Source organism: Temnothorax longispinosus, chromosome 1, assembly GCF_030848805.1.
Source record: "Temnothorax longispinosus isolate EJ_2023e chromosome 1, Tlon_JGU_v1, whole genome shotgun sequence".
In the NCBI taxonomy this organism is placed as follows: Eukaryota; Metazoa; Arthropoda; class Insecta; order Hymenoptera; family Formicidae; genus Temnothorax; species Temnothorax longispinosus.
Window position 1 is genome coordinate 25,281,481 of NC_092358.1, and position 18,719 is coordinate 25,300,199.

Genomic DNA, 18,719 nt, shown 5'->3' on the forward strand with positions numbered 1-18,719 from the left:
CCACCCCATTCTCGCACTCGTTCGTTCCGCGACTTTTCCTCGCGCTTACTCTCATTTAGCGACTTCCCCAACCTTTCCTGTGTGGTTCGATCTCTCTCTTGCTTTCTTCATCGACCACGCGCGGATCTCGTTAGCGGTGCCTTCGATTTCACTACGTATCCACGTATTTCCGCCCGTGAGAGGGAACGTGTACGGAATGATCCTTTGCGAAGGGCAGAGTCGACGGCTATGCTTTCGAGTTGAGAAATCGGAACGTTAGCAAGTGAAAATTATGAGGCAACTAAGTTATCGTTAATGGCAGCATAATCATACGATATTACGTATCAAATTTTTATTTGATATTGTGCGTAAAAGGCATATAATTCTTCAAAAAGTGATAGAAAATTCTTTATATATATCTAATAGTTTCTTACAGCCAATACATTATTAAACAAATATATTTTTCTATTTTAATATATCTACTTTCATATTGCAAATAAAACTACCATATACAATATATATATATTAAATTTACTGTTGAAACATCTATATTTACGTTTACTTATTTTTCTTCTATTATTTGATATATTACGCATCTCTTATTTGTTCCCTCGATGATAAAGCTTGAGTCGTAGTTATTTGTTGCCTCGGGGGAACACGACCCAATAAAGAGTTAAATATCCGGTAGTCCATTGCCGTTTAATTTTCCAGAACTACCAAGAATATCGCGGTAGCGCGAATACGATTCGAAGAGTACGTGATCGAGCGAGAAGGAACATGTGAAAGATAGGAGAGAAAAAGAGAGAGAGAGAGAGAGGGGGGGAGAAAGGGAGAGTAAGGATGTTAATATTTGTAGAAAATAATATCGTTCACAAACAGCGAACAAACGATGCTTGGTAAACATGCCCGGAATTTTAAGCGAAAATCTTCTTGCTCCCGCGGTTAAGAGAGAATGTAAATCCGGCGTAGCCGAGCTCTCGTGGATTATAATTTTCATTCCACGGCACGCGAACAGGAATTTGTACGGGGCGATAGTCAAACTTACGTAAGAATTGCATCGACCAATTACCCTCCCTATCCCAACCTGTTCCTCCACCTACTTTCCCGCGCCGGACGTCTTCGGGATAAATTTTTATGGCACTGAAACTTTCCACGGCGATTCTCGATTAAAACGCTCCGCTCAACAATTTCACCATTATTGAAATACGCCAATCGCCGAGCTGGTGAGATAGGAACTGTAGAGAACTTTTTTAAAATGCCCGATACGTGACTGAATGAAAATCTAGCACAATAAGTTCACGATTTTAACCGCTTTCACGTGCAATTACGTTTGTCGTTATAAATACAAATATAAATGAAATGCGTTTAAATGATTTTTTTATCTTCAAACTACTGAATCTCTATGAATCTATGAATGTATATAAACAGATAATAAGATACATTTGAATAGAAGATATATTTGAACTGCCTTAAATATCTTCCTGTACCATAAGTAGTTCCGGTATTTCATACTTCTTAAAATTTATCTTTACGCGACATGAATCTAGATGCGCGAAATAGAAAAATTATGATGAAAAAAGGTATATATATACAATTTTCGAATTTATATACATTTTTTAAAAAAGATCATTGTTTAGTTTTAAATTTCATTATTGAAATTTTATTATTGTAGGTTTGTTTATTTTTCTTTATTTTATCCTATGCATGAATTCTCGTATTTATTTTGTTGATAGAATATAAAAACATAAAGATAATTTATATAGTTTCTATTGAACTCGAAATAAAAAGTTTCAGAACAAAAAGCGAAACGTATATCTCATAAATTATTTAGTGTAAGGCAAAAGTTATTTTCTTCTTCAAATAAAAGAAATTTCTGCTGTATGTATCTGTACTATATATATAAAAAAAATTAGTGAAAAAAATAAGTATTTATATTTACTATTAAATTCACTTTCTTTTTCTGTAATTTATCTCTCTATTTTTTTTCACGTAATCCAGATCACGTCCGTTCCGAAACTTTATGTAAGTCCGTACCTACTGAAATGAAATCCTTCCTATTCTTATTGTTGTCGCTGCCAAAATGCAGACAGATCCCGCGAAAGAGTTGATCGTTTTAACTTCAAGCAGTTACATCCATTACGGAAATGGCCGAAGAGGGTTGGCTCGTTGCGTCAAGGGAAGAGAGAAAAAAAAGCTACACCGAGAAGGAACGAGCAAAGGGCGAAGAATGGGTACCAGAAGTCGGTGAAAACTCGTAGAACCGTCCCGATGGGATATGTCGAGTCGTATATAGGGTGTCTCGAATTCTCATATACGAATTCTCTTTCTGTGATATATAAGTATTGAAATATAAAAGTCTCTAAATAAAAATTTTACATTTTAAATTATTCGGAGAAAAAAATAAATATATTATTATTATGGTTATTATTGACACTATCGTTATTATTATTTTTATGATTGGCGCTAAAAGGAGAGATAGTATCAATATGTTTAGAATTAATTTCATAGAATCTCTTTTTAATTATTGACTCAGAGTTACTGAGTTGAATCGTCACAGAAATGATAACAATAAGAAACATTTTTGTACGATATTGGATTGATAAAATATACACCCTATAGACGGGACAAGTGAGAAAAATAGTTTGCTCTTGTTTCCAATATCACTGTCTTTGATGCATTGACGTTTCAGAATAGTGCTTATTTCGCTCGATCTCGTAAAAGGAAAGTGAATAGATTTTATACGTATTGGGTAACGCCGTCTTGTCACCAAACATCTTTGACTTTAGCACATTTTTCCATTCGTGCTCATGAGAACTTGATGTATTTATTTATCAAGAGATCAATCAATTCTCGGATTTTGTATACGTATATAATCTTAAATAAATATCTAAAGCTTTAAACTCTCCAAAAATAAAAAACAAAACGCGATTAAATAACGTAATTAACATTCACACGCGATTACTTAAGAATAAAATCATAATGGATTTAAAAAAAGAACAAGAAGCAACAAACAAAGCTTCGCGCGACTATTTAAGAATTTAAGTCTCTATTAAGTTGGCTATAAATGATCGTTAAAAATCTGATAAAAATAAAAATCTTCCCAACAAATACTGGCAGATTGTCGAGAGAGTCCAAGTTCTGCTCGAAATCGATGAAATCTCATACAGTTAGATTTTTGTCGCCTAACAGTCGGTGGTAGCGCGATCCCGGAAACAGCACGCAGCGAGAGAGCCAACCATCCCACCGAAATCGAATTCCATCAAGTTGGAGAAGTATATCGGCGACGAAGAACCAACTCGAAACTTTTGCAAAGACTCCCCTTGTCTCTCGCTCCTTCCATTCGAGTTCCGCAATTGTCGCGGAACTCATCCCACTCGTAAAGTTTCTCGGCCGCGACTTTGCCGTCGCGCTGCGAAAAATATCAACGGGGGATTAGTTAACACCGTTGCAACAATTCTGACCGCAACAAGTAGTTAGCACGACACACTTCGTCACGGAGTTAGATACGTAGCTTGGAAAATGTTAGTTAAGATCTACGTGATGTTCTTTTATTGTCGTCTCGGTTAAAAGACTCCGTTTTTTTAAGTCTCTTGAATGTTAAAAAATGGAAGCTATAAATACTTTCCACTTAATAAAAATATAATTCTTCTTGTATATTATTTTATCTAAAAATTATAGAAAAATAAAGAAAAAAAGAGATGTTAAAATTATACGTTTATACACGTCTACAACCTTAGTCTCGAATCCTGACCGTAATAGTTATCTTTAAACACAATTACACGCAGAAATAATTTTCGTAAGTACAATGTTCGAAGTTGTGCAATCGATCTTAAAATTCGAAAGAAAATTAATTTCGAAATCTCTGAAAATTTCGAGAAAAGTTTTAAGATTGTGATGCTGAACGACGTACACAAATTATATCTACTGTAACCGCTTAGCGAACATTATGAATCGTGAGAGATGGCGACCTTTCGGCAGTTATGGGCACGTCATATGGTCGAGGATCTCTCAAAAAAGTAGCCGGGATTAGTCCGACACAGTCTTCAACAAATCGAAGTCCGTGAGTTGACACGCGAGAGAAGTGACCCCCGAAACTTTTGTCCCACGGATTTTATCCCCCAGAAATCTTTTATTCCTCGCCTCGCCTCGCCTCGCATCGCAGCGCAAAAACTCTCGGCACGGAGAATGTCAGGTGCAGAGATGGTGTCCTAGCTGCAATGCACGCGCGAGAGAAAGAGGAAAAGACGAGAGAAAGAAGGAGGAAAGGGGCAAGGATAAAGACAAGGGAAGTTTCCTTAAGCGGGTAGAGGTCTGCGGTAAAAAGCTGTATTGTAAAATTGAAAGTAAGCAACGTGAAAACTTTTCTGCAGACGGCAAATCTCGAGTTCAGCTGCCACACAACCAGACCTTTGCGCGACAATAAATAAAGATTAGCATTTAACATATGAGAAAGTGATTTTCTTTTAGAGCTGATAGATGTAGAAAATAATATGCCGGCAATGATTTTCATATATAGAATTCACACAATATGATGGAATCGCGGAGATTCGTACTCTATTTTTACGTTCCAATATTTTTCTATATATTTTATCCGTACGAGGATTACCCGAAATGTTTTATTGCTACGGCCTGAAAGCAAACCGATGTTTTTCATTTCGCAGTATCGAGCAATTTATTATCATTTGTTATTTTTCAGTGTGATATATAGTTATACGCTTCATTCGTGCGAGAGCAATAATAATTGTACTGTTTACGTTTCTTTCTGCAATAAACATAGTCCTAAAAGAAAACAAAGTTCTCTATCTTATAATCTGTACTACATTGCACAAACTCGAAAGAAATTTATTTATCTTTACCATCACGCGTTTACACGCGCTTCTTATTCTGACGAGATTATTCGGGATAATAAACCGATCTTTTTCTCCACGTTTATGTGGAAGCCTCTCACGATTTGCACCCACATGCGGGGTTGAACGCACGCGATTGTAGCCGCGGGAATGTGAGGATTTGTAATGCACAGTTAACATACTGCTGACACGCATCCATCGACATCGTCAACCAGCCAGTCTCGCGGGACGAGCTTGTGCGAAGTCTCCGATGAACCTCGCAAACGTGCTTACCCTATGATTGTCTAAGCATTTCTCTCAAGCAATTGTCGTTACGAATTCATCAACGCGCACGCAATCAAATACATCGTTAAGTGCAAAGGAGCGTACTCGAGACAGGGTTGAAATTCCATTTTCCCCATCATCCGCAACAACACGTCAGCGTAAACTCTCTACTTTCCCTGCGATAGCCCCGAGGCGGCTGCTCGACACTACTTCGCTACCTAGAAAAATGTCAATTTTCAAACGTGACAGTTTTCCGATTTACTAGTAGGGTGGGCCGGCGCACTAAACGGTTTCCGCGGGGCGGAAATCGAGTGCTCGCACGACACCTCGTTTCGTCTCGCGGATGGACGAACTGGACGGTCTCGGTGTGAACTGTCGCGCAGGGGACAGTTGGTCCTGCCTCTTTGAAGATGAAAGATCGCGCCCATTTATGGCACAGTAAAAGATAAGATCTCGACATCGTCTCGAACAATGAAGTAAGTTTCTGGCGAAGAGACATCCAATTTAATTTATAATGGCTATTTGTTATAATATAAATATATTGCAGTCTCGGTATATATATTGTCCAAATAATGGAAGATATGATAAAATGATATAAGTTATAATTGTACAATTTTGTTTTTGTTCTGTCTATATTCCAAATTCCAACTTTATTTCGACAAATAATTTTTTCTTTCTATTATATTCCTAACACAACATACGTTCGTTTAGTAACATCATTAAAACAATGTGAAGATTCAAATTCTTATTTATTTTCCTCGGAGCTTTCCTACTGCATGTTTTTGTAAAATAAACTCTTTAAACTTTTTACTCAAAATAAAGCTTATACAGCTCTCATTTTGAAGAGAGAGAAAGAGAGATGTGTGCGTATAAGCGGAAGGATGTACTTAAACGTTACGTACCTTGGATACACGTTCACTTAATTACACCACTATTCCTTAATATCGTCCTGTAATTCTGTAATTCTGTAATTCTGACTACAATGCACACAGCAACCCGACGAAAATGTATACAGATCTGCTTCTATCAACGTATACCGTGTTTCGTTGAGAAAAACTACTTAATATTTTCCTTAAATTATCTAGCTAATAAATATGAAAGTTTGCTCGTCGTGTTTGATTAATTACGATCAATTACAATAGGTAGCTTAATTTTAAATTTTATTAGTTCTGTTCACATGTTAAATGACTAACAAAAAATTTTTTTGAAATTCTAAAAGGGTAATATTTTACCTCAAACTTAACACACTTATAACTGATATAATTATATGCGACATTTATATAATTAATTATTGGTTATGTAGTCGCGTTTGTATTGCATTATATATATTCCGACCAAAGATTTATTTACTTCTCGCGGGGCGCGACAGGATGAGACATGATTTATTTCGTCCATGTTACGCGACGTGTATTTCCTACTATCGGGTAAGTTCTCGCAATCTTTAAGCGGCGCGCACGGAATCACTTTTTCACACTTATTGCCTTATCGAACTTCGAATGCCCTTGGCTGAGGAATGCAAATCAGCAGAGCTTAACTTAGATGAACCCTGTCGTCCAAGGAAAAGAGGTGCAGAGAAAGAGAGAGAGGGGGGGGAGGGGGTGAGAACGCGCGAGGTGGAGCAGAGATCGTGGGAGAGAGTCAGAAGTTTCGGATTACCAAGTGCAACGCCTCCTCCTTAGAATCCAAATGTCGTGGACGGGTTAGTTTGACTTTCAATGGATTGCCAATCGGTGCAAATGCGGCGCGCCGTTGGAATACGACGATGGCACGTGCGCGGCTCGATATCCGGATACAAAATACGGCCAGCGCTAGCTACCGTCTAATTGGATCAATTTTCTGATAAATTGCAAACGTCGTTCATTAAAATGATTCGCTTACGCAGTGGTGAATGCTCGAACAACGCCCGAAGCATGCGTCACTTTCATGCATTAAACTGTTTCTGTCGATGTAAATACGTAAAACCTGTCAGTTGAAGTACATTTAATCGATTTTATTTCCGCAAGTATATATCCTCTAATTTTTATCCTCAATTATCATCAATTGCTATTTTAATCAAGTCAATCATAAATTTCGCTCTTTTATTACACAATTTGATCTTTTAAGAAGGAGGAATTGCAGTATTTTATGTAAAAAAAATGACATAAGTTAAAATAGAACGTAACGATTTAGACTTGAGCAAACTCGCGGTTATACTTTATGCTATTATTAAGGAAGAAAGGACACGCGCGGAGAGAAGCTATGTATTCACGACTACAAAGCATTCACCGCGACGTACGTCCGTCCATCCTGCGGGATATCTCGGTACGATTTTCCGTCGGGATAGGGAGGAGTTTGAAGGTTCCCCTTGATTTTCCCGGCCCCCGACAGGCTACGTCCTGCATCACAATACTTCTCCAATTTCCTGAGCAGAAGTTACGGGACACGTTCCATCATGACGTCACGGGAACAAAGCTCTTTCTCTTTCCTCCGCCGCGCCGTCTTGCTCGCTTTTCGCTCCCGCAACCCCTCAAGACCCGTTCTCCTTGTTTAGCTGGTTGCTCTTTTCGTTCCTCCTTATACCCAGCAGAAGACGTTAGTAGTGGGGATAAATAACCATTCGGGGTAAACTAAGTTTGCGCGCGCCGCGCCGCGACGAAAAGACGTCTAAAGATCGCAAACGGCGACGGCGACTTTCGTTCGATCGTTAGCCGTGGAGACTCGATTCGTCTTGCTTTCAGGATGTCTGCAAAGTTCCTGACGCGATGGGTTTGGATATGCAAAAATAATGGATAAGTCCGCGGCTCATTATGTTTTCGTTACGGCGCGAGAATTTGCTGCGTTACCAAATGCGACAGAGAAACGCTTACGTACGTGATTACGCGTGCATCGCGAGACAAAAAAGGAGTTTTCGTGCTTGGACTTCGAAACGCGACATGTCAATTTAATAATTTTGTTAATTTGCGTTGCGGGAGTTCATGAGTTTCAATCTTTCATAAATAGAACTTTTATAGCCGGAGATATTATTAGAAAAATATAAAAATATAGAAAGGTGGAAATATATACACTGCTAGATTAAATATAAAAAACCTATTTAATCCGCCCCTTTAATCCTCCAACCATGCACTTTCAAGTCAGACGTGTTTTTTAAAATGTTAATAGCTTTGAAAAATTCCCCCAAAATTATTATAATATCTTTGTACCTTCGACTAAAAATTAATGTAAATAACATTTGGAAATCATTTATTTAAATATTTTTTTACAAGTGTTAGAAACTCCGCCTTTTTACGAGTGTTAGAAACTCGTGGGACGACACGAAAGGGCGGGTTGGAGTGAATAGGGTTAAAAATGTAACGTTCCTTCATGTTGCATAACCATTATTATAATATAATCTAACGGCGTATCTCGCATTTGGAAAATTCCACGAATCGTTGTAAAAGCACGATAAAAGAATACTCGTATCTAGCGGCAGCCAATTTGATTGTTGAAACTCTTTCGCCGAGTTTCTTAACGAAGATCCACTTATATGCAGTAAAAGTGCAATCAGCTCGATCGCTAATGCGCCCTCACGGCCGATGCGCGGCAGCTACGTGTCGTCTAAATGGAATTTGCAATTATCCACCTCCGGAAGGATCCCCGGACCTGGTATCAAGGTTCTTGATACCGGGACGGCCCTTTGGTTTGCCCGGTCCAACCTAGGAAAACCGCTCGTAAGATGCTTGTGGTTACGTCGCTGATAAAGGAATGAACGGACAAGGTAGAGATGGAAAGGCATGCGGTCGAGGGATGTTACTGAAGCAAGTTCTTAAAAGCAGTCACCGTATCGTTATCGATAAAATATCAACCCTCATATATATATTGTATATAATAAGATTTATTATTTATTTCACTCCAAGTCCAATGAAACTTTATAAACAGTATTTTACCGTAAAATACGTCGCTGCTATCTTCAGATATTATCCCATGATAGAAGATCATCACGAGAGGATTAAAACCACCAGAGGCGGCATCGCTTAATGAAGCTACGCGGCGTCTTTGTCGTCGTCATCGTCGCACGGCGAATGTGGCTTACACGCATTTGCGAGCAGCGCGCGAATTTATTAATATTAGAATCCAACTTGCAAGGAGGGGTCGGGCTGTATCGCGTGTACAGTTTCGTAATAAGGACGGGACTCGCTCAAGCTCGAAGTGAGGAAGAGCGACGGAGGGAGAACGTCGGCGGCGATGAGAGGGAGGCTAACTGCCGGGCGTGGACTATGCGCGCCACGTGTAATTAGCAATGTTCCGGGGTATAGGGACTCGACTTTAATGGAGCGCGTCGCATTAACCCCGGCATTTGCACGTCAGGCACGAAGATCGAGTGGAGTCGCGCGCGCGCGAGCATGCCTCTCCTTTTTCGACCAGCAACAAACGGATCCGTGGAATCTCTCGTCGAGCCATTGCGCGAGAAGTCATCCACGAGAATCGTTGACGAGCAGAAAATGAGAGATTCATTCTTGACAAAAAATATGAAGAGAAACCTCTCTGCATGAATTAACGTGAAGCACCGTATCATCGATAACTGAAGCTGGATTGCAGCAGTACTGATCCAAACGTGTTCGGATTTATATTTAGAATTGCATGTATATCGTTATGAGGTTTCAATCATGTAAATATTTCGATCATTTCATGAAAAAAGTGGCGACAATTAAGATGTATCAAAATAAACGTAAAATTTATAAGGGTCGCGGATAAAGATGCGATAATAGCGTCGCGGTTTTAGCGAGCACAAGCAAAATGGAAGAAAAATAGAGGCAGCAAGAAGCGACGGACGCGGGCACGTGTTGCAGCGCATCCGGTTGCAGCGCTGCGCTGCAAAGTTATACGGTGTAAGAGCCGAGTTATATTACCTGGCCTGAGGGGTCTAACGCATTCAATTTGCGCAGGTGTTTCTCGCTACTTTCTCAATATTCGACGGGCATAGTGGAGCACGGCGCCGCCATTTCCTCGTAGCAGTAAACTCAGTTTTATTATTGATAGACCAGCATTCGAGATACCGTTCTGCTTCCTCTTCAGGAAATGGTACCCTCGTCCGCTCGTCCAACGAGCGACCTGAGCCCAATGACTCGTTCGTGCGTAAGACGGCACTGATACGCGTCCAAAACGCATATCAAACATCCTCTCTTACTTGAATCATTGCTAAACAAACACGTTATTGTTTCCCCCGTATACTCGTTTAAATTCCAAAAATGTCTCGTTTTATTTGCCGCAAAATTCGTATATTGAGATTGAGATGAATACCGTGTGGAAGTGAGAGAAGCGGAATCGCGACCGTTGATTATGTATGTTTCAAAAATTCTTGAGAAATGAGAAAAAATGTAATTTTGCACGTGAAATATTATTTGTGCGCTTTCTATATCTCGCGTTTACATTTTCATAAAATCTTAACACAATCGTACGTGATATACAATTGTGATTTCATTTCTCCGTCGCGCGAGAAGTACTGCCGTCCTCAGAATAGTTAACAAAGGACGAAACAAAATACGAAACGCAATCCTTGTAAAGGCAATTAAAAAATATTACAAGAGACCCTTGCCTGGAATTCGCAATGCTTCGCGATTCTCCAACCGGTTCTGCGCAAAATAAATATGCTAATTTCGGTCATAAAATTTCCGACAGCGAAATTCCGCTGAATTCATTTGCGGACTTTTCTACGGAGAGTGTACGTTTCTGTACTTCCTCCCTTTCGCGCAGAGCTGCGTCGCGAAGAGTGTGATATATTAGGGCGCTTTTGCACAAAGAGCGAATTACGTTCGCACTTATACGACATCCCGTAGACATTCTAGGCTGATCATAATCTTCACGATTGTGGTGAATTAGCACTCGGCAAGAGTGTATCCCAACTAATAAACTGTATTGCTCAATGAGAATTGAGACCGCTATAGAAGAAAAACTCTAATTTAAAAACGCATTTAAAAAATATATAAAATATTGGAAATATTGGAGAATTTAATCTAGAACAAATTTTGATTTGCACATATATTTAAGAGTATAAAATGCAATATCACAAGTATCTTTAACAGATTTGATTTAATTTGATACACAGAATGAGAATAGGGGCAGAGTCTTAATCTTTTCCTTCATAGACGATTAAATGTAAGGGGCATTTCAGTGGAGATTCATTAAACTATTCTGTATTCGACGCGGAACAATCGTGCATCTCGTTTACCCGCAAATACGCATGGAAATTGTAAAAGCGATTAAGTAGCATTCGAGAGACCGAGTTAGCTAACTCAATTAGCATTCAAGGGACATGCTTTGTGGCATCTCCTAATTTAATAGCGCCCAGTTTAGCTAGAAGCTACGACATTTCGACTGCCGCGAAGTTATGATAATAGTTATGACTCATGATAACAGTGCGTAAAGAGGAATGCCAATGCGCACACTCGGATGCACGTGTTGGATGTATGATTGGTAATCGGTATCGATAAGCAGGTGTGGTATATTATGTCGCGATATTAGTCGCGATTCGTGTTGGCACAGGTGGTGCAATAGTAGAACAAATATATAATCAGTAATCGCGTATTAAAATATCAATATTGCACATATGTAAATTTTAATAACGTGTAACAATACGAAAAGTTAATATGTAAATATAGATAACTTTGCAATAGTGAACGACATGGGGATAAGTTTCCAAATAAGTTAATTTAAGAGTAATATTACATCAGTTATTAAATATATAAACTATTGTGGAACGCTAAAATACCCTATTCTTCAAATGTCCCATATATTTTCCTCTCACAGGAAGATAACACATTTTAAATTTTCCACTTCCCGGCACCTCGTTCCTGCCTTGCGCATCTTCGGTGAGATAAGCCCAGGGAAAAAAGTCACGTTCGCGCGGTTTATCCGATTTTCTTCTTTGTACCGCCGGCGTGTCACCGCCGATTCCTTGACAAAGGGAAGCGAGCAAGGGCACGGGGCAAAAAACTGTCTCCTTCAACACTTTCCGGATACTACCAACACTTTCGGGGCGGTGGCGGTGGCTCGTCGTGTTAAACGCTTCCGGTCGCTTCATGCGATCGACGAAGGCTCGCCGAGCTCGGCAGATATTTTAATGGAAGTTCGAACTCGACTTAAGATATTTTGCCCGAGCGGTGCGAGGCCGCCGAAGTGTTCATAATGAGATGTTAATGGAGTAGCCGAGGAAAAAAAGTCTGTCACTCGTCACGTCACGGTATCGACAGGTCTCTCCCTGCTCGGGAACCTTTCGGACTTCCCCCTTCGTCTCCGCCCTCTCGATGCTTCTTGGGTTCGACTTCTTCTTTACGCCATGGAACGGCAAGCATTTTCCACCCTCCCGCGTGTCCTTCGATCAGGAAGGGCGAAGGGGAGGAAGTCTATAATCCATTTTGTCTACCGCAGACTTCGCAAATGAACTTCGCTTAAAAACCCTTTCTAGTAGGACCGGCTAACCGGATCGATCGACAAGTAATCTTGCATCGGAGACGAAATCCTACAGCGACGGATTTGCAGCGAGAACGGAAGGAGGAAGGTCGCGTGGACTAATATTTTTTGATCCTAATAAGGATAGATGACAGCCGCCTAAGAGTGCGAAGTCCCTCGTCATTTTTCAGCAATTATCGGCTCTGTTCGTCGCTCCGGCTACGCCACGGGACGTTTTATACCTAACGATAATGATCTATGATAAGGCGACACAGGGTAACGAGCAAGTTGCCGGTGTTCATTAATTCCACGATTAAGCCTTTCGGGGCGGAGTTATATCCGACTTCAGGAAAGAAAAGTCGTCTATCAAGGTTATTTTAGCTAAACTCTACAGACAGATATCAGGATTGCGTTTAGAATAAATAGTTTTGCGGTTTAAGGTCGTCTAAAATTGGAATCCGTTAATTCGGATTCATCACGGTCTGCGAGCGTTAGTCGAATCGATAGCGCTTCGCATTTCCCTAAAATAGACGCGAACTATCGCATTGATTTTAAGCAGAAGTCTCGATTTGACGACGGAGCTTTCTATAAGTAACGCCGTGGAAGAGCCGTGGCTCGATGTATCGTCTTGCGCTGATATCGCCGGGGTCAAGAGACGCATCTCACAAAATATTATTATGCTTCTCGTCGGAACAAAGTTTTGGATACATTGAATTTGCACGATGGCCGCATCACCGAGACGTGAGAAATAACACAAATGGGATGCGGGGAAATATATTTGATGTGGACAGCGCGATACAAGTTTGGTAGCTGTGAGTATCTTCAGCGAATATTTGATAACCCCCGGGATGCGCCGTCTAACTTATAACTACGAAATAACACCGACGAGGGAGCACAGCGGCGGCGGGAGCGCGCTATCATTTTGGGTTTTGCCCAACTTTCTGTTTAATATAAATGTTTTTGTCAATCTTGTGCGCGAAAGTCGATTGCTCGAAAATAGAAATGAAAGTCTAGTATCCCAGTATAAGATCCTGATATAAAATTCAAGATAACATTTAATATTCTTATAGTTACTATGTATAGATCTTTTAGTTGGAATTCAAGATATTAAACTTGAAAATATTCTAATAACGCAATGATAAAAATATTCGCGTTAAGTGACGCCATTTAATTTTATGCACGAGCTCGCCTCGTGAACGTGAGGGATCGGTATCTATACCCTCGAATGCAGATCGATGCATTTTATGGCTCCGCGATGGGACCATAAAATGTTTCTTCTGTTAACTCAAATGAGAGCGTTTTTACGTCTTAAAGCTGCCGCTGAATTATACTTTGTTGACACACACGTGAAACGTCGAATTGGATTATCGAGACCCTCGTCGAATTGAGGTAACGAGAAACCAGAACATAATTAACTAATGGTATTCATACTAATGTAGCTAATAATAACCACTGTTACAATTACTAACGCGCGTACAAGCTATTTGCGTCAGCGCGTATCTCGATCTGACCTTTTCGAGGTTTCCATGACGCCACTCCATGACGTAACCCCTCAATTGTGTCGTTCGTTAAAATGGAGTTCCGAGCTCTTATTCCCGAACTTTTTGTCGGATACTTTTCACAGATGAAAGAAAACGTTCCCGAGCGCGTCGGCGGTAGGTACGAGGAGAGGACGTCTCGTCGATTCGGCGCAAAGTCGTTTCTTCCTGACGAACTCGTAAAAGCGAGACCGAGGGTCGTAAACCCACCCCAGGGAAGGTCGGACGGAGTTGCTGAATATTCACGAATTCGCCGACCTACACGCCATACACGCCGGGGGTGGCCCACGTGTGCGCGCGTGTCTTACATATTCCGTATCCACATAGGTGCCATGGGCCTCTCTCGACGCTTCTGTTGCGAGCGGAGTTGAACTTTGCAAAGCGTCAGAGCTCTCGGGGATATCGAATCCAAGAGAAATAGCTAGTTTCGAATTTAATCGTTTCCTCATTCATATATTAGCTTAGTTTCGCACTTAAGGGGTGTCTTAGCTGACTACTAATTGTGCTACGGAGTTCGATTAATGGCCTGCCCCACTCGTTCGTTAAGAAGGAATAACGTTTCTGAATAAGATATGTATAGCGACGATATATTGATGCGCGAAGGATGAAAATAAGCATCGAAAAGTAATTATTATTCGAGGAGATATATCTATAGATTTATGTTTGGAAACTGGAAGGTTGCTTTATTTTTAGAGATATTGCAAATCAATATTCTGAAATTCAATCATTTTTGTGTAATTTGTTTAACAGTAAACCTACGATAAAAAATAAATAATTGAAATAGAATATTTTTAATTTGAAAATTGAGAAACGTATAATATATCATATTTTAAAAACCGCTGTTACATTCACGATCAAAGAAAGGATTTATTGAAGAGATGAACAGATTATACCGAAAACTTTTGGATTTAAGAGAAAATTTACAAGTCTCACTTCAACGTTCTCTGGTAAAATAAAAATAGCAAGAAATTATGGATTTTTTTCCCCTTAAAAACGTGGATGAGAAAATTATGCAACATGTAGTAAAATTTAGATAATTAGAATTTCACAAAAGCGCGATCTGCATATATCAGCTCGCTCGTCATTCACGCGCGCATCAAGATGGCACGTCCGACATTTATTCAGGGAACTGTTTTTCATCCTCTCCCGGACTCAAGCCGGTACCTATCTCGCATCCATTATCACACTCCCGTCCGGGCCCGCCAATTAATCACGGAAAGGAAATAAGATTTACCAACAGTCGTAGCTGAAAAATAATTATCTCGGCCGCATTATCTCGCACGCCAGCCTTTATCACAAACCGCCCTTTGCTTATCCTGTAATCTGCACGTAACATCCCTACATATGCGCCATTTATCGGCACGACATCCCTTTCCTTCAGACCCTTTTAAAACGTGTCTTATATATTTGCAGTAACAGAAGGATAAAATCGATAGGGTAAAAAATTATATTTCCTATATGAAAGACAATGTTTAATTGTCGGTCTACCAACTCTTGATTTCTATTTTATTTCTCCATAAGAATTCTTTCGCGAGATGGAATATAAACCGTCGACGAAGAGCAAAAGCCACAAAATCGAAACGATATCGTATACGTCTCTCCATCGACGATCCGCAGAAGTGGCAATGTATTATCGTTCTGTTTTGCCAGTTCTGAATAAGGTCAGGCGGGTTGCGGGTCAGGACCATCGAGAGATAACGCGCGTATATATACGATATATGAATGCAGAATGCAGAATGCAAATTACCGTTAACCCCGTTGGTCACTTTTTGCGCGCGTTCGCTTTATGTGCAAGAGAGCCGAGCGATTCGTCGCGCACGCGGTCACTGGCTCTGCGTTTCGAGGCTGGGTATGGATTGGCTTCACGTCGCCCCGATAACGAACTGTAGCATCGCCAGCTCCGTGTTTCGCATTTTGCCCTGCCTGTCGTCCTGTCTCGTCGCCGAGGCATGTCGTCGATGAGGCCACGTCCATTTCTCCGGTTCCTGTTTGCTTTAAACTTGCAAGCGTCGATAATCGAGTTGCGAGCTCGTTCATTGTTAACGTATTATTCTTCGCACGCTGATGAAACGGAAACAAACGGACGGCAATGGAGCGGCACTCGGATGTTACAGTTCGATTAATGCGCGGTGTTAAACGGGCGACGATCAATGAAAGCAAACGATTATGAAACGCGCAAAGAGGTACAGCGAGATATTCACAGAAGTGTAATTGATAATTATTAATAAAGGAAAGAAGAATGGTTCTATATAGAAACCGAAATTTACGTACGTTTTCGTAATCGTACAATATTTCGCGGAATTATTGCAACTTGTATAGATTTTTGGCAACAATGGTTTGTTAACATTAAATAATTAAAGCAAAATTATTGTATAAAACGGTATTTCGCTTAGCAGCAAAGATCGTAAAATTATATTTTAGTTATTAAACTTTCATAGATATCCACTGGAAATGACATTGCTCGTGGCATTTATATATTTAATTGCGATCTTAATCATCAAGTTATTAATATATGATTATGGATCGATCGACAATAGTCTGAGCTCTGATTATTTAATGGCGATCGAAGGACGGATTTTCGGGCGGAACTGAATAACATTACTGGCGGTTTATCGCTGCTTAACGGTCGTGTGCATAATGAGCGGAAGTGAATCGTGAATCGCGATGTAATATACGATGCGTATTACTCGCGACGTATGGCACGTGAGTTTTATAAAATCGGTTACTTCGCGAGGACTGTAACGTCGGTATATTGTCCATGGTACGCGTAAGTCATAAAATAATGGACGACGGACACGCGTGATTAATTTCCCCCACGGCGACAGAAATCGTCTAAAGCGGAAATGCATTTAGGAGCAATTTATCGCTGAATATATACGTGACACGTACTTACATAAACGTGACAAACGCGCTATTTGCATTCCACCCGCTTTCGTTCCCGTAAATTCTACCGGCGCCCGTGATAATTTATAAATCCGCGGAAATAACTTATTTTAACTGACGGCGCGCTCGTCAAAATTGTAACAGCGATGTAATTAAATTTATCGCGACGTTTATTACTTTGTAAATGCTGGAACGTAAATAGTACCGTAATAATATAGTTTCTGAAAATGCTGAAAAGTATTATCCGAACCTCATTTAAGGTAACACGCGTATTATTACGCTTCTCAAAAGACATATCTATTATATTTTTAAAACAGGCATTTAATAATATTCCAATTAAACGTTCTAAACTAAATAGACAATCTAAAACGAGGATGTGAATTTTTCTCCTTTCACCTTTAATTATTAAGCAAGTTAAAATCATTGACTTAATTATATTAGCTTAATTCACTTGCGATGATAAATTATTCAAGATCTCCATTCATAGTTGAAGGATTTAGGATACCATTAACCCCACATATGTCGCACACAAATTCGATCAATCAAATATGTAATATTCAATATTCTCCATTAATTCAATATTCTTCTTAACAATCTCTGTACATACGCGTTAATCCTGAAGTAAACAAAAGATTTGATTATTTACACCGTTACCAAATAATACAATTATCCATTTGCGATGTCTGGCAGGAAGAAATACAGATCGCAATTGCATTAATAATCGCGCGACGACCGTAAACACGTGGCATCTAAGATGTCAAGGTAGTTTCTTATTCATAGGGCGAGCAGTAAAATTAACGCTGCTCCGCTTTTAACAAAGTTGGCCGAGATACGATCGATGAACGTCACCAAGCGAAACGATACGCTCGATCGGAGAACGCGAGCGCGACGCTGCGCCGTTCGATCTCGAGGTGCAAAGCTGCAACACGCCGAGTGAACCCGAAAGTTCGCTCGCTGGAAACGGACGATAAAGCGGCGTGGCGCGGTCGTTCCGTTACGAGCGGCAGCGACAGGCTACCCGATAATGCCGCCCGATCAAGTAAATGATCGAACGAACGCGATTGTTTCAGGCATGCTATGCGTCAGAGCACCGGAAACGGAGGTACCTGCAGAAGATGACGGGGTTAAGTAGATAAAGGGAGCAGGCCTGGCCGCCATCGACGACGGACGATTCCCTCGGCTCCTCTCTTTCTCACCGCAGCGCACAATGCTCTGCCATCGCGCTCTTGTTGTTCTCTTCGCTGTCAACGTGCCAATCGGTGAGTGACTTCAACTCTACTACCTTCCTTTCCCCTCCCCAAGAAGCATTCTTTCGATAAAACTTTCGAAAAAAAAAAACTAACACAAGCGATATCTAGAATTTCTCCTGAAAATGTATGACACGTGCCATTCGCGTTTGCAAATTTACACTGCTATTATGCATATAAAGTATAAAGCTCGAACGAATGTTTAACATGTGCGATCGATATTTTATAGTAGACATTACGTGAAAGATTTTATCTTATAGATTTCAAGTTGTACTTTAAATAAGATTTTCAAAGAATTTGAAAAAGTATATAATGGGCGAAACGTATCTATTCTTCACACTTTAAATTATTTATTCCGCACTCATTCCGCAGGGAAATAATATAGAAATAGCTTTTAACGAGAAACACCGTTCTATTTACCGAACGCATTTATTATCGAGCATTCGATGCACCTAACAATAAGTAAATTGAGGCACACGTGCATGATTTGAACAGCAAGTTTCTGTCACATATATCATTCCCGGTCCATTACATCGGGTACGCTTATTGCGATTGAC

The 18,719-nt window shown here is 40.2% G+C and overlaps 1 protein-coding gene across 3 annotated transcripts in view; it reads left to right on the forward strand.

Moving 5' to 3' along the window:
* LOC139820800 (lachesin) overlaps positions 1 to 18,719 on the forward strand; it is a 145,398-nt gene that overhangs the window by 42,627 nt on the left and 84,052 nt on the right. For all 3 annotated transcript variants that reach the window (XM_071791343.1, XM_071791336.1, XM_071791353.1), the window contains exon 2: positions 17,986 to 18,174. In XM_071791343.1, the coding sequence (XP_071647444.1) occupies positions 18,123 to 18,174 (52 nt within the window). In that variant the 5' untranslated portion in view covers positions 17,986 to 18,122. The remainder of the gene's footprint in view (positions 1 to 17,985; positions 18,175 to 18,719) is intronic.